Source organism: Convolutriloba macropyga, chromosome 6 (genome assembly GCF_964194025.1).
Source record: "Convolutriloba macropyga chromosome 6, txConMacr16.3, whole genome shotgun sequence".
NCBI classification, from domain to species: Eukaryota; Metazoa; Xenacoelomorpha; order Acoela; family Convolutidae; genus Convolutriloba; species Convolutriloba macropyga.
The window spans coordinates 30,155,747-30,173,573 of NC_134473.1; the positions used below are offsets into that span (position 1 = coordinate 30,155,747).

At 33.1% G+C, this 17,827-nt stretch overlaps 1 protein-coding gene across 1 annotated transcript in view; it reads right to left on the minus strand.

Annotated features, from left to right (window-relative positions):
* Window positions 1-17,827, minus strand: part of LOC142341614 (uncharacterized) — a 221,242-nt gene that overhangs the window by 194,368 nt on the left and 9,047 nt on the right. The window contains exons 3-4 of the mRNA XM_075392701.1: window positions 4,410-4,528; window positions 1,591-1,709 (exon numbers count right to left, since the gene is read on the minus strand). Of these exons, the coding sequence (XP_075248816.1) occupies window positions 1,591-1,709; window positions 4,410-4,528 (238 nt within the window). The remainder of the gene's footprint in view (window positions 1-1,590; window positions 1,710-4,409; window positions 4,529-17,827) is intronic.

The following is a 17,827-nucleotide window of genomic DNA, read 5'->3' on the forward strand; positions in this document are numbered from 1 at the left end:
TTTTGGACCAGCCAGCAATTCATGAAAATTAACATTTTTGCAAAATTAGCGCGGTTTAACACCAAAGACAATTGAACGGTACTCGCGATGATTTGACTAACTTTCCGACCCCATCCCATTGTGTTATTTTGATCTTAACTTTGACATAAGAGACGACACAAATGATCAACAGGAATGATTAGAAAAATCTTCAGCTTTATTGTTTCCTTCCTGGGGGCATATTGCAATAAAATGTAGTTGAGTTGCATTTTTTGGGGCGTCGAGCCACAGTTTTGACCAAAACAGCCCATATTTGCTTCCATTTGAACTATTTTGCTCAAATTTATTTTACATGATAAATCAAATGATCTTGATTGATAAATCAGGTACAATTTATGTTTTCCGTTTCAAATATCGTAAAATAATAATAAAAAACTTCTATGACTGTATGTTGATGCACTGGTGTAGATTCAATGAACCGGCTAGGAACCCTTTGATAAGTAGTAGTAAGTACTAGTAGCAGCAATAAAGCTTTAATAATCACTTTTATGCCCAAAAACGCGCTTTAAATTGGGTTTAATTGCGGATTATAGTGCGAAATCGAATTGCGCTGCGCGCGAAAAAGCGATACAGAAATGGAGCAGATCCGTGATACAGAATCTGCGAACAATAGGATACATAGCTCGTACTTTTATTTCGCGGCTAAAATTTGGACACTTTTGCGAACACGGGTTGCGCAATTCCCTTCAATTTCGCTTGTTTTTGCTAAAGTAGCCATTTTCGGCAATATTGTTGCATTTTCAATGTATTAGCATAGGAAAAACGAACACGAGATACACAGATCGGGCATATTTGCCCGCGACGATTTGGGTATACCTCTGCGGTGTAATGACTACTCAATTTCCTTTTTAAAAATAACTGTCACATAATAAAAAAACCCATTTACACAAGAAATTGTATAGTCACAATTTTGTCTGAATGAAGAACAGGACTTTGTCGTTTTCACAATAAACCATGTAATATTCATTAAACCTTATGTAATATAATCAATTTACTGAAAAACTTTTTCACAAAACGAGTAATTCAGATACTTTATCGACGGTAAATTTTAGTTCTGAACCCAGAGTTTCAGTCAGTGGACTGAACCCGTAAAATTATATGATCTTTGAGTGAATCAGTCTGCACAAATACCGATTTTTGTCTAACATTTTTTGACGGATCTCTTGCAAGATCTTGTTAGATTCTTGCAAGATAAGCGTCCGGATCTTGAATTTTTCAAGATAGATGTCATTTGCAAGAATCTTGCAAGATCTGGCAAGATAAGCGTCGTGTTGGAGTTGGACTAGGGCTGTTCATGCAAAAATGTGGGAAAATTTTTACAGTAAATTGTTACCAAAACATTGGCAACACGAGATATTGTGCAGGTCTTGCATAACTTATCATATCATGTGATTCACGAGAAAAATTGCGAAAATTTAAACGTTAATACGATAATTTTTTCAAGTGTTACCGAAGCTTCTACGAAAATTCACTATTTCAGTTTTAACTTTGTAACAAATTTTCCACATTGAAGCAGTCCTAATCTACCCACTGACGTGCTATCTGGCTAACCATTGAATAGCAGTGTCTCGTTCCACGTGGGAGATAGCTTCTTAAAGACCACTTTCGTTTCCAGTCGTTTCTTTTTGTCAGGAAGCAGACAGATTCGTACGTAGGGGTCACTCGTACCACTAAAAGAGGAGCACAATCGGTTTTCAAGTTTCGCAATGAGAACAATAAATACTGCACCAGGCATTTTTGAACTGCATCAAGACAAATCCTTGTTAATTCACATCTTTAAATTTAAGTAAATTTGGGTTAATATTCTGTTATATTTATTCAACTATGTATTAACCTATAAGCGAATAAGACGAAATTATTGAAACTAGAAGTGCTGCTTAGAAACAAAAACCATAGCTATTAAAGTAAAAGGAAGTTAAAATTTCGGCAACTCTTTGGTTTTTGAGGGAACAGATCAATATTTACATACCAATTGTGCAAATATAAAACTTTGATCCAAAGGAAAGCATTTGTTGCGGTACTTAAGATCAATCCGACTTTTTGTAGTGGTTAAACAGATGCTGTACGGACTGTTGGGAAGTATAAAACACAGGGAACCGTGCTATGTACGCTCGTAAGCCTTTTGACAACACCATGATTACAAGAACAAGATTGTTCTGGGCGAAAAATGTTTTATAGGTTTAACATGAAATTATTTAAAAATTGCATTCGATTGTCGTAAAAGAAGATACATTCACCACAAAACAAGAGCATCTTTCAGTTGTGAGAGAGGTAATCTTTCGTTAAAAATTTGGTTAGTTAAGCATTGACGTTTTGTTTTTCAACAGTTTTTACATTTTGAGCAATATTTATGGCCCACATGCCCAAAAATTTTAGTTTCGAGGGAAAACTGATGCTTCTCCGAAACACTGAATCGCTAAAAAAATTTTATTGCCAACTTATCAATGAGCTGTTTTTCTTTCGTGGGACACAATCAGCTTCACATCTTAAGATAGGCAAATGAGAGATTTTAACTAAACTATTAATAAAGTTAAACCTAATCCCAAAAATGGTTTCGCGGAAAAAATCAGCAGGATCATCAGTAAAATAATAAAAAGGGATGCTGTAAGTTGACGTGACGATTTTTGCTGTATATCTGACAAAACATGATTTTTTAATAAAAAACTGAAAATATATCGTTTCAACGTGCAAATGCAAAAAAGTATTGAGAGGTTTCTAACTCCTTTTCAAACAGCTGGCTCGATTTAACGAGCTCAGGAAATCAAGCGTTAAAAAACGAAATCAATAACGAACAGAGAAACAAAATTTTGATGAGAAAAAAAATGACGATGAAGAAAGTTATGCACCTTGCAGCATCTTAATATTCTTGTAAGTTTTTAATGATTTTTGTCCTCTTGTTCAAAGCTAAAAGAAGCAAATAAAAATGAAAAATTAGATATTTACGAAAGATCTACAGATATTAGAGACGCTAAGAATTAAATTTTGGCCTGATCATTTTGTCTTCGCAGCTTTCCGGAGTATAAATGTACTCTAGGTATGCTGATAACGATTTTTTTTTTAAAAAAACACACAACATCAGACACTAGAATTGAAAAAGAACAAGCCTAAAAAGAGCATACCTTTTTCCTTAGCGCGCAAAACTTCAAATTGCAATAAATGTGTCATCTATTGAAGTAAATGTGTCCAGTATTCAGAGGAATTATAGTCGATAGGAAAAACTAATCCAAAGAACAAAAGCATGCCAATTCTGTGTTGAATTGCCAAAGAGAACTGCGTTGAAAATTGTTGAATTGCCAAAGAGAACTGATTGAGCGCATTTTTGTTACCAACGACACATCACTTAATATCTAAGGGAATAAAAAAATATTTAATGTAGATATGAAACAGACATTACTTTATTGTATTCCAAACTGAAAAAAGACTGTTCAAAAACAATATACCGGGGTTATAGGAAAAAGTTGAAACTACATAAAATCCTATCTTTTTATTATTCAAAAAATACTTTAATATCGGATTCATAAACGAAAACGAAATTGAATAGCTGCTTAGCCCCAATGAGCTTATCGATTGATTCAAATGCAACTTCAAAAAATATATATTGCGTGATTTTCTCTAAGGAAAAAGTTTGTGCTAATCATGTAACAATGCGTGCAATAATGATATCCGAACAACAATTTTAACTATAATTCAACGATCAAAAATCTTAAAATTTTATCCTGAAAAAGAAACAAAAGTTTTATATTTGTCCTCCTAATTTTATCATTGAGCTATAGAAGAAAGTCAATCAAATCAATTCACACTTTTTTCGAAGAAATTGTCTCGAAGAATTATTTTCAAAACATCTGAAATTAGAAAGCTGACAGAACATTTATTACATTATCAACAAATAAAACTCTTTTTGTATGCAAAAAACCGACAGTTCTTTACGTTTCACAACAAACGTACCAAAAATTCTTACTTTTAAAACCGAACATTCCGAACAAACTCAGCCTACCGGTAATTTCTTAGGTTTTAAAACCAAACGAAAATTTTTCTTACGTTTAAATACCTAACATACCGAATCTAAGAAACTGAACATACCGAAACTTTCTTACGTCCCAGACCAAACATACTGACAATTTCTACGTTTGAAGCCAAATATACCGAACAAAGTGAACATACCGACGATTTCGTACGTGGAATACCGAACATTTCTTATATCGTTTTTGTTAAGTTTTCAGGACTAGGGAAATCATTTTTTTTTAAAAAAAATAGAATATTTGCAAAATCTACAATGAATTGGTATCATCTTAATGATTCATTATTTACAATCAACTTTATAAATTTTATAAATAATCTATTATCGTTTGACTATGGTATCGCTGACTTACCCTCTGTCCATGGCAAGGAGGTCTTTGGCCTCAATGATGTGAATGACTAAAGTCTGTCTAGGGAAGTCATACGTCAGAGTAAAGTGCAAACAACCACAGTAAGACGAATTCTTCTCGTCCTGAAACAATACCAACATAAAATATTCTAAGAATATTCTTGGTCATACCACCAACGTTCCTGTTCATTAAAATCAATCTGTATTAAAGTTCAATCTTTGTCAATAAGATGCGCTCAATTGACAATGAAAATGAAAAGAAGAGCAAATTGGAGAATGAGAATTCCTCGACCGACCTTCTTTTACAAGGAATAATCTTATATAACTTTCGTCAGTGAGGGAAATGTCGAGAGCTATTGGAGAACAAAAACTACTCTTCCTCACGTCAAGGCGTTATATTTAAACTAACACAATAAAACACAAAAGATTGAAAAAACAGAGAGCAAAAAAAACTAATACACTATAGTACCAAAAAGCTACGTACAGCACAATTTGTGGGCTTTAAGCGTTATTCTAATCAAAACCTTTGATTGTCGCGAAGGCGTGAAGAGAGGCGTGAAACTTTTAGGTTTTAATCGCGTTTTCATCCTCATTTTCTCCGCTTACACAGAAACAAGGTTAAGCTGTTTTGTTAGTTTACTGTTTGCCAAGCTGTTGCAATTGGAAATGTCCAATTTTGATAGTCAGAAAACAAGAGGATTTCAGCATAAAATCAAGATAGCAGTATCAACACATTATGCATACAAACTACAGCAAAAGTGTAACAGGCTCAGGGTGTCCCTAGCGATGGACATGTTTGAGCTGTTCGGAGATTTGAATGAGATTTCTTGGCAACATTCATTTGGCACAAGCAATCACTCATCTCGTAGGTACAAAACATCAGATGAGCGGACACTGTTTGTTAGATGATCAAACAAGCAAAAGGGCCTAGTTTGCTTGGAATCATTGAAAAATTACAAAAAGAACAGCTTTTTCAAAACCTTACTTTTGACAAGATGACGCTCCTGTGCATAAAACAACGATTATCAACAAATTCTTCAAAGAAGAAGAGCGGGAAGTACTGGAATGGTGGATAAATAGTCCCGATCTGATGAATCAATCATTACAAAAACCGAGAGAAATTTAGGACAAATTGGAGGAAAAATGATCAAAACCTTGACTCAGATTTCCTACAAATCCTGCCCTAAAACTTCATCAATTTTCTACCATATATTAGAAAAAGTAAAAGCGTAACTTTCCGTTATTAGAGAACTGATTTGAACTCAAAATGTTGTAATTTTTGATGTTTCTAGAGCTTTTTAAAAATTTTCTTGGTGTACGCAGCTTTTTGGTGCTACAGTGTATTAAGACTCAGTGTTCCATTTTTTCCCACACATTTTAGCCTGAAAAACTACAATACGTTTATCAAATTCATTTCAAACAACCACGGACTAGGTGTACCCATTGGTCACATTATTATGTTTACATTTTGCCCAAATAAATTGATAAAGTTCATTATGCAGGATTTTTCTACGGTTTACAGCTGACACAAATTAAACCGATGTTAGCAAGTATGTTAAATGCTCAAAAAACTTCCAACAAATTTTGAGTTTGAATATTTTCAGAAAATTTTTTAAGATGTTTTGATAGCATAAAGTTTAGATTAAGCATAAGTTCTCATTAACTGATGAAATTTCTAATGACTACTTATTTTTCAACTCCTCACCACCAGTATTACAAGTAATTTATAATGACTATATCAAGGTAACCTCTAGAACTCTGCAAATAAATTATTATACAACAGTTGGAATCCGGGGACCTCTTAAATTTCTCACGATGTTATGATTCAGATTTCAAGAAAAAGCTTTCATTAAAAGTATGAAAATAAGTGGAATTGTGTTTGTTTACATCGCCAATAATGCAGTTGTTCAAAAATTAAAACAATAAAAAACATAAAGATGTGAAAAACAGGAAGCAGAAAAAACCAATAAAAAGACCCAATTTTCCTCAGTTTTCTCTTACATCGGTAAAAATGGACAACCTTGTCATGATAAAATTTCTAACAACAGGACGGTTATCACATTCATACACTCGCTGACCAGGTGTACCCATTGGTCACCTTAATTTGTTTACATTTTTCCCAAATAAATTGAAAAAATTCATTATGCAGGACTTTTCTACGGTTTACAACTGACACAAATTAAACCGATGAAAGCAAGTATGTTAAACGCTCAAAAAATTTTACACAAATACTGAGTTTCAATATTTTCAGAAAATTTTTTAAGCTGTTTTGATAGCATGAATTTTAGATTAAGCATAAGTTCTCGTTAATTGTTGAAATTTCTAATGACTTCTTATTTTTCAACTCCTCACCACCAGTATTACTAGTAATTTATAATGACGATATATCAAGGTAACCTCTAGATCTCTGCATATTAAACATTATACAACAGTTCGAATCCGGTGACCTTTTAAACTTCTTAGGATGTTATGACTCAGATTTCAAGGAAAAGTTTTCGTTAATAGTGCTAAAAAAGTGGATTTATGTTTATTTACATCGCAAATAATGCAGTTGTTGAAAAATTAAAACAATAAAAAACATAAAGATGTGAAAAACAGAAAGCAGACACAAACCAATAACAAGACCCACTTTTCCAAAGTTTTCTCATACATCAGTAAAAATGAACAACCTTGTCATGAAAAAATTTCTAACAACAGGACGGTTATCACTTTCATACACCCGCTGACCAGGTGTACCCATTGGTCACCTTAATTTGTTTACATTTTTGCCGAAACAAAATGAAAAAATTCATTATGCAGGACTTTAAAATTCATTATGCAGGACGGTTTAAAACTGACACAAATTAAACCGATGAAAGCAAGTATGTTAAATGCTCAATAAATTTTCCACAAAAACTGAATTTGAATAATTTCGGAAAATTTTTTAAGCTGTTTTGATACCACAAAATTTAGATCAAGCATATTTTTAGATTAAGCGTTTAGCTTAAGCAAAATTTAGATGAAGCAAAACTTAGATTAAGCATAATTTAGATTAGACACAAGTTCTCGTTAATTGTTGAAATTTCTAACAACTACTTTTTATTCAACTCTTCGCCACCAGTATTACAAGTAATTTATAATGACAATATATCAAGGTAACCTCTAGAACTCTGCAAATTAAACATTACACAACAGTTCGAATCCGGAGAACTTTTAAATTTCTTACGATGTTATGATTCGGACTTCAAAAAAAGTTTTCATTAAAAGTATAAAAACAGTGGAATTATGTTTATTTACATAGCCAAGATTGAAGTTGTTCAAAAGCTAAAACAATAAAAAAACGAAAAGAAGTGAAAAACAGAAAGCAGAAATAACCTATAACAAGAACCACTTTTCCTAAATTTTCTCATATATTAGTAAAAATGGACAACCTTGTCATGAAACAATTTCTAACAACAAGACAGTTATCATATTCATAACCCCGCTGACCAGGTGTACCCATTGGTCACATTAATTTGTTTACAGTTTTGCCCAAAAAAATTGATAAATTTCATTATGCAGGACTTTTCTACGGTTTACAACTGACACAAATTAAACCTATGAAAGCAAGTATGTTAAATGCTCAATAAATTTTCAACAAATATTGAGTTTGAATATTTTCAGAAAACTTTTTAAGCTGTTTTGATAGCATAAAATTTAGATTAAGCATATGTTCTCGTTAATTGTTGAAATTTCTAATGACTACTTATTTTTCTACTCCTCGCCACCAGTATTACTAGTAATTTATAATGACTAAATCTCAAGGTAACCTCTAGAACTCTGCATTTTGAACATTATACAACAGTTCGGATCCGGTGACCTTTTAAACTTCTTAGGATGTTATGACTCAGATTTCAGGAAAAAGTCTTCACCATTAGTACTAAAAAGTGGAATTGTGTTTATAGTCGGAAAAAGTGAAAAAATGCACTTTCAAAATATTGGCACTCTGTTACTGCTGGCGCCACCTCAAATCAGCTACAAAAGCCATCAGACAGCAAGAAATAACTTTTGAAACTGAACAAACCTGAAATTCGTCAAAACTCAAAACTCGTCAAAACTGAAAATTTTTACAAGTTGGGATCAAAATTGTGAACAATTGGAAGGTATAACCCCCGTTAATTTGAAGGGAAAACCCGACCAACCCGAGGTTATGTCACACGGTTTGGGTTACCTCTAAACTATTCATGGACCCAACGAATGTTATTGCATCAAACCCACAAGTGTGGCTATTAGCACTTATATGGTGCAAAATTGGCATTATTCGACATTTTGTTATTTATTGTTAAATTTCTTAAATTGTTTATTTTATGATACTTTGTGTGTTCATTAAAGATTAAATACCATACATTCGCGGCATTTAGAGCCACGTAAAAACCATCCGTGCTTATGTCAACAAAAGTAAATATTGCAGTAATTTGACATTTACTATGTAAACATTGACCTAAATCATTTTCTTGATCAACCAATCAGAAACAAGTAGTGATGATGTTATAAAAGATCATTATTTGATTATTTACTTTAACCCAATTGTTTGAATAGTGAAACCGAGTTGTATTTAGAACCATTAGAAATAGTTATACAGAGCAGTTGCCTCTCAAATTAGACTAAAATTTGATTCTTTAACAAATTTAGTCTTTTTTGCTATGTTTTGCTAGATCTTAAATTCTTGCGAGTTTTAAGTTGGTTGAGATGAATTAACGTGAAGTTAAGAACAATACTAGCTACTGGTTGAAGCCTTACAAAATTCAGCACGAGATTGAACATAGATTTTCACTATCGGATTCAGTGAAGAGCCAGGCCGGCGTGAATCTCGAGAACCAGGCTGTGATATATCGGTTCCGCTGAGATTCTTGAGCAGCCGCAACATTTGTTCCGTCGACCCGGACATCAACAACAACACGGACAGCAACGAATCTTCGATTCAATTTAATGGACCAGAACGAAATCTTTCACGAGGGCTGGAAAGAGCCCTGGTAGACATTGGAAAACGACTGACTACAGGATGTCAGGCCAACTCAAAAAGCTAGAAAGTGAGCAAGCTGAATTGCTCGACACTTTTGACGGACATCTAAATGATGTGAAATATCGCTTGATTCAGAGGAAAACTGTGTCAGCAGAAAGAGAATGTTAATGTTTCTTCGAGACGTACGATGATCTCAAGAAAAACAGACAGCAACAGAGACAACTCCTGAAGCCCAAGTATTTGTATAGTTTCAATGCTGACACCGAGCAAAAGCTGGGCGAAAGAAAGGAGACAATCGAATGGCTAGTTGAACAAACACCAAAACTTAGAGACTTAGAGGAATATCGCAACTGCGTTTTTAATCCACAAAACAACACCTTGCCACTTTACATAATGGCGGAAAAATGTGAATCGTTTTACAGAGAAGCAGCGAAATTGGAAGAGGAGGTGGCATCAGAAAATTTAGACGACTGCCGCAAGCAAGCCTTGTGCAGCAAACTGGAACAATTAGTAACGAAATTATATTCAAGTCAAACAGCAATTATACAAATCGTGAATTCAGATCTTGCTACGGAATGGTTGACAAATTTGAGTGAGAATAAGGATTATCATCGACGCCTACTAAAACAAAATCAGCAAACCACAGAGAGTGGAAATCAAACATCGTTAGTGTCATCCACATCAATTGGTGATAAAGACCCAAACAAAACTGTAATTGATGCAGGAAGTGGAGCGATAGAAAACGCCGATGGGAACGTGGAGGTCTCTTCCAGGCATTCTGCTACCCAAGGAAGCAGAAAACAACCCAGTATAGCCAACTCGCGATCATTGAGAAGGCGATAAATAGATGAAATGGAGCTAACTAACCTAAGAACTAAAAAGAAACAGAGCAACGACAGCGATAGCGGCAGTTGGAGTTAGAGCAGGAGCGTGGGGAAATAGAACTTCCTCGTCAGCAAGAAGAATTAGGTTTACAACTACAACAGCAGAGAGAACAAGAGTTACAACAACAACAAAAACAAGTGCATTGCAGCTTCAAGAAGACGAATTACGTTTGCGACAACAAGAACAAGTGCTCGAAAACGAAAGAAACAAAGCAGAGGCCGACGAAGAACAAAGACGTCTGAAACTTGAGCTGACCAAAGAAACCTCAAGGGCATCTGGATCAGTGGCAGATGAATTAGAAAGTGTTGGATCAAGACAAAATCATGAAAAGACAGCCGGGTGGGCAGAATCAGTGGCTCAACAGTATTTCCCCAGACGGCCACTATCTCGAAACGTTGTTATCGACACTCCAACGAATGTCACCCAGGACAGAGTTGACAAACGTTTCAACACCTATCCAAAAAATACCCCGCTGTACCAACCGGGTGATGCTCGGTAATGTGCGTTCACACATAACGTTCCGACCCTGCTCATCCACATTTTTGGCATATTTGTCTAGCAGATGAGGAACAGATAGAAAACCAACAAAAAGTCAAGTATTTTTCAAAAAAATTGTGAATGAACAAAAATATCGCCTACAACGCAAATACTTCAGTGGCGTAAAAATTGCAGCATTTATGAAATCTGCCATTATAAGAAAGCGAGGAAAGACGAAAAACAAAATCAAAGAACAACAACAAACATTAATTACATCCAAAATTTTATGTCTACATTTAAAAAAAAATTAGTTACAAAGTCAAGATAGCGTCACATAAACCTGAAACTGAGCAAAAAACACTTGTTCTTCACCAGAAAGATATGGGACCAGTCCATAATAAGGCTCGGTTTCAATTAGACAAAACAGAACAAAAAACAGCAAAAATTTTTTTTTTGAAAACAATTAGTTTCAAAGCAATGAAAACCACTAGATATCAACTGAAAAGATCCAAATCTTTCGTTTTTAACATTATCTACAACGGAGGGCATTAGGACCTTTCTTTATTCAGTTTTTATAAGGTAACAAAAACAACAAGAAATAGAGAAAACAAACCAAAAAATCAATTGAAACTTGCAAGAAAACGCTGTCGAAGCAGTAAAGCCATATTTTGCCCCTCAAAATATGTTCGGCTGCGCCTTTTTCGAATGTCAAAAATGTGTTATGTGACGTCTCATTTATGAGACTAGTAAAAAAATTGACAAAAAAAAGAGAAAAAGATTTAAAATAAAGAAACATTTCAGTATTTCTCCAAAACAGTTATTTTCAAAGTAATGAAAGCCATAAGCTACGAAATGAAATAAAAAAATATGTTCATTTATTCGTCTAAATGAAGTCCTTGAGACCTGTATTTATTCAGAATATGCTTCACGTTTACAAGGACAATGCCAAATATAGACAAAATTCGAAAAACTATTTTACCTCTCTTGGCGAAAAACCCGTGTCGAAGCTAGTAAAGTCATTGCGAATTCTTATCAAACTCTAGATTCTGTACACTTCCGCTTTTTTTGACGCCAATAAGATCATTTATAACCTGCGACTAACGAGATTAGGTAACAAATACACACAGAGGAACCAAAAGTGAAAAAGTGTGTTTTTTAACTAATCTTCCATTAAAAACCAATGAGACCTGTCATTTTCCAGAAAATTATAAACGACTGAAAGTCAAAGTAAAAAAGACATTTAGAGACAGCAGTTAAAAAATCTCAATTTAATTCTTCGAGAAAGGGGAGATGAAGTCGTTAAAAACCATAATCTGTACAATTAAAGATTTTGATGTTTTCAATTTTTCTTTATGTTGAACACCATTAATGTGTTTTGTGAACTGCCAATAATGTGATAAAGAGAAAAAAATGAGAAAAAGGCATGAAAATGGGCAAATGCTTAAAAATAAAAAAAATGTGAAATCTTATAGTATAAAAGCCGGAAAACCAAAAATTATTGCGTAAAACCGCAATAAAGAATGAAATTCAATTCAGTAGAAAGAAGAAGCCTTCTTTGTTTGAGTACAATAAGCTACAAGTTTAACAAATTAAGCGAAAAATAGTGGCAGAGTTGAAAAGGGCTTTGTTTATTTAAAAATCAGTTAATTTTAAAAGTCAAAACGACCACAAGCCTTTAATTCAAAAATTAATTAATTTGAAATTTCCTGGGAAAGTTATCAGTTATCAATATCATAATATCGGCTGATCTATTCTTCTATGAACGGCAAACAAAACTTGGTCATTGTTCTGGAAATTTCATACGACTAAAAAACAAAGTAAAAACGACATTTAAAGACAAAATTAAAAAATTCAAAAAATTTCTCAAGAAAGTAGTGTCGAAGCCGTAAAAAACCATAATCTATATATTTAAGGATTTTGATATTATCAGTTGTGCTTTATTTTGAACGGCAATAAACTCATATATGAACTGTCAAAAAAGTGATAATGTGACAAATCTAGAAAACATGAAAAATGGACAAATACCTAAAAATAACAAAAATGTGAAATCGAGTAATATCAGAGCCAGAAAACCAAAACTTGAGGCGTAAAAGCGCAATAAAGACTTAAATTTAATTCCGTAGAACGGAGAAGAAGAAGCATTCTTTCATTGCTGACACTAAGCTACAAGTTGACCAAATTAGGAGAAAATTGGAGGCAAAGTTCAACTTTTTTATTTGAAAATGAAATAATTTCAAAAGTCAAAACGACAATAAGTTTTTCAAGCAATGATTTACATATACTAATTTGGAGCTAATAGCGAAGCCAATTGGACCTATCACTAGTGAGCTTTGATTTTAAATGTTTTGTTATTCAATTAACATAAAAAAGGATGATTTTTTTAAATAAAAAAGACCGACTGATTACAATCCAAATTATTTTTTGATTGTAACAGTCCAAGGTTTGACAAAAACCAGCTTTGCTATTGCTGTGCCTCCATTTTGAACACTTAATTGTTTCGTATATTATAGATATAGACAATTTGTTATTTAAAAAATCAAAAATAAATGCTGCGTTTTTGAAAACCATTGAGAAAAGTTGGCAAAAACGGCGAAACCTTAATTCCAGAGCACTCTCAATGGAAGTGGAATTAGGACTAGCCCCCTTTGGAGTTTACAAAGACTTTTTTATTGGTTTTTCCGGTGTGAACTTCCGGTAAATTTAAAAAAAGTGGGCCAAAGAAGCTTATTTCGTGCAATTTTTGATGAAAAAGGCTGAATTGTGAAACATTTAGCCAAATTTTTCCCTAAAAAATTAAATCAAAATAGTCAACAATACTTTTTTGTCTTTGAAAATCAAATCAACAACACTATTGTTAACAATTTTAACAAATTGTAGCAAAATTGACTAAACTTTTGGCAATTTTTCCGGAATATATGGATACAAATAAGGCAAATCAGTCTCAATATTCACAAAAATTTAAACCTCAATAACTCGCTCTACAAGACAAAAATCGAAAAAAAAATCTTTTTAATTCCATATTCTACGCTGGACGGGTTTTATAATGAAACCACTCACAACTCTGTAAGATGAATATAACGATCGGTCAAAATTGACTGAATAAAAAACCCATTTGAGTATAAGTTCCTCCCACTCAAGAGGGGTCGGAACAAAAAAGAATTCAAAGATCAATTCAGTTTGTCAAAAGCTTCTTAATTGTTCCGCTATTGTATTTCTCAGCAAAATATCCTCGATTTGCCAAAATATCCTCCCCCCCCCCCCCCCCCCCCCCCCCCCCCCCCCCCAAAAAAAAATGGATGTAGTAGAAATTGTCTATTATTATGAGTCATACCAACTTCATAAGGTTCCTCCAGAAATTTAGCATAAATTCAGAATCTGAACAACTTATTTGCACTTTGGCAAAAAGGAAAACAAAACAAAGCAATTGATGCTTAAATATCGACCAGACAAAGCTATCGAAACGAAATGCTAATTTGTTCTCTCAAAATTTCTTCTCTGATGATTAATTGTACGCTGTCACCCACACTGCCAAAAACTAATAGCACCAGCGTCTAAATTATGCAATCTTGGTTTCCTTTAAATATTAAGATCTACCTACGCTCCTCACGTAATTCTTCAGTACCATACCTCTGACGTTATTGAAATGCCATTATCTTTGACATACATTTTTGATAGAACTTAACGGTAGTGCTCAACAATTACAAGTGCTCACACAACAGTAACAATAAATTTATGTTCAAAATTTTTTAGCTCTTTTCGAATGACGCATTACAGAACAAAATAATGAGTAGTTTCCTGTTAGTCGATTTTGGACAGACAAATTATTGTAATCTGAGAGAGGTCTGTAACCAAATAGAGTTCACAAGAACGGAAATAGTAAAAATAGCGCAGTTATCAGTGCATGATAATTACGGATATGTAGAGTTCTACAATCAGTTCTACAATCAGTTTGGAAGAATAAAAAAGGAAATATGACTCGACTACATTTACCCACCTCGTTTTAACCCATCATATGGCCACCTGGGACTTTTAAGACAAATTATCACGTCTATTTTGGGTAAATACAACATGATGTATTCGTCAAATTGGACATCTATCGCATTTAATGTAACCCATCCTAAACTTAGTGGGTGAACATGCCACACGCGTTCATGCGAGATTCCTCAAAAATTATCATCTGCGTATTACACTTTCATGTAAAGTTCCGTTAAAAATCAGTGACGCAAGAAAAATAAACGCACCAACGCAATATGTGTAAACATAATAACTGTAATAAACGATTTTTGAATACCATAAAGCAATTAGTATAGTTACCTACAAATTCTATGATCTGTTTCCTGGTATACTAATGTCCGATATTTTTGGAAGAAATTGACAAGATACTTTCGTTAGAGAAACGCTAATATATGCTAAGGCTAACAAAATGGCTCGTGCAAGACTGTGGGCAGCACTGAATGTACAATATACAATTTAAATTTGACAAAAGCATTCCTCTGTTCTGAGAGGAAATGCGTTTTTGACTATCAATTTTGCAAAACTCAAAATGAAGCAACTTTATGCAGCAACCTTGCGTACAACATTCTTTAAAATGAAAAACTAAAGAAATTACATATGGTTTTTATACGATTTTAACAGATATTAAACCAGATGCATTATCAATTATTTTGTAGCATAAAGCGGTTAACCAGAAATTTGATTTTCAGCGAGAACAATCAGTCGCAGAAAAAATTTATCTTAAACAAACACACACAGTAATTAGCGAAATAAAAATGAAGCGATCAGCTTACACGCTAGAAATATCATAACAAATAAATGATTAATTATTTCTCATAAATTTTCATTAAAAAATGCCCAACAGATTAAATCTTTACCAATTAATTAGACTCAAGATCCAGTTGTCAGTTGTTGATAATGATACAATTAGTCGTAAGTTATTACAATTTGTATTTTTGATAACAATTATGTTTAAAATACTCTTCAAATGATATGTGCTATATACTGAAAATTCCTGGACATTTTAAAGAAAATCAAACAAAATACACGCAAAAAATCGAAGAAGTATTGAAGAAAGGTCTTCTACATTTTTCGTATTGAAGAATTCTAAATTTTTAAATAATAGCTACCGTACGCAGGGGGATTCTCTATTTTAATTAATCAATCAATTTTGAGTCAGAAAGTACGTTATCAAGTCAACCAACCAAGCACCAAGTTGAGAAGACGGTTGCAGTGTTGGTAGAGATAAAATTTATCTTCGTTTTTTTCTCTCAAATTACTGTTTTTTGTTCTTCTTCTTATAATCTCCCAAAAAATGATCAATTCGGCTCGGCTCACCTTAGCCGAATTGGAACCCTAATTAGCAGGAAGACGTCATTTAAGTCAGTATTTGCCTACAATTCTGAAAAACTATTTACACATAAATAAAAAAAACTATTACTGAGTTGTTACAAGAAGTAAAAACATGCGAAGGCCTTTCATAGCAATTTCGTGAAATTGGGACAAAATAAAACCACAAATAGAAAAAACAAACAAAAACCTCAAAATTCGAAGTATTTAGCTTAAATATAAAAGAAACAATTCATTTTTTCGATCTCTCCTCAAGCCGTTGATTTTCCTGTGGTTATAATTTTGAATGACCCCAAAAAAAACCTTTCTCTTTTTTATCATTTCAACGAATGGATGGAGGGTTATAATGTGAGAAATATACAATGGGTACCGTTACTTCTCGCAAAAAACTACAAGAGAAACCTGATTTTTCACTTTCCATTTTTCTTCTAATTTGAGTTTCCTGCTCTTTTTTAATAAAAGCAAAATTATAGTGCTGATGTTATTGCGTTATTTAATCAGTTTTTTGTTCACTGAAACTATAGTTAAACCAGAGTACAACAGATGATAAAGTCACCTGAAGCATCGGAAACAATCAATACAATATACAAATAAAGGAAAACAAATTTTCCTTCTTTCTCCGGCAAATTATTTTCTTTTTTGTTTGTCTCAAGTATCCCACATCTAGTCAATTCTGTGACCTTTCAATCAAATCAAATTTTATAGGAAATTAGGGAAATGTTAATGATGTTGATCGTAGGACCTCAAGGAATTCTGCAAGGCATTTTCATTAAAAAATGAAACTGAACTCTCTTTCTCTTAATTCAAAAAACTTTTGATAATGATCCTAAACCGTTGCCATTGCATCAAAGAATCTGCAGTACGGAGGTGCTTAAATGAAAGCTAAATAGTTTTCTTCCAGAGGTCAGAGAAGCCATCACAAAGATTAACAAAACTTTTCAGTTTCGGTTCTATCCTTCTTCTCTAGAAAATTGTTTTTTTGTATTCTTAAAGGTATCACAGTTGTTCATTTGGTTGCAAAATCTAAGACACGAAAAATGAAAAAAGATTTATGACTCAGCAAATAAAGTTAAATATGCATTTAAATTTTCAAGGAATAAGGGAATCGTTTCGTTTCCTTTTAACAAAATTTCAACGTTTCGTTTAATTATTCGACTATCATGTTCTATAAAAATTGGCTGTTTTGACTTTATCATGATTGTTTTGAGCTAGACAGAAGTACAATTCCAAAAATAAGTTTTATGAGAAAATCTTGTCTTTGTTTTGTGGTCAAACCGAATATAATTATAGTTAAATAAATAAATGACTATTTTTCAAGCCAATGCATTTTTAACATCCTCCTTAACACCCACCCCCAAAACTTTCCTCTGTGCTTTTCTTGTTTTTCCGTTCATTTATTTAAGCTGCTTACCCAAATGGATTTAATGGGTGTTTCAAAAATAGCCTCTAGGGGCTACAAAAACTAGCCTCTAGGAGCCTCTCTCTCTATATATATATATATAATATATATATATATATATATATATATATATATATAAATATATTCCCCCGTTTCGAAAATTTCAAGAAACAAAAACTGCCAGAATTAATATTCTGAGAACCATTGCCCTAAAACTTGATCTTAGAACTTCCCAAGAGATCAAGCGTTGTAGAAACGCAGAACTTAAAATTGATTTTTTTCCAAAAAAAATTGGAGATAAACAAATTTTAATTTCAGAATGACTGATGCTCGGTTT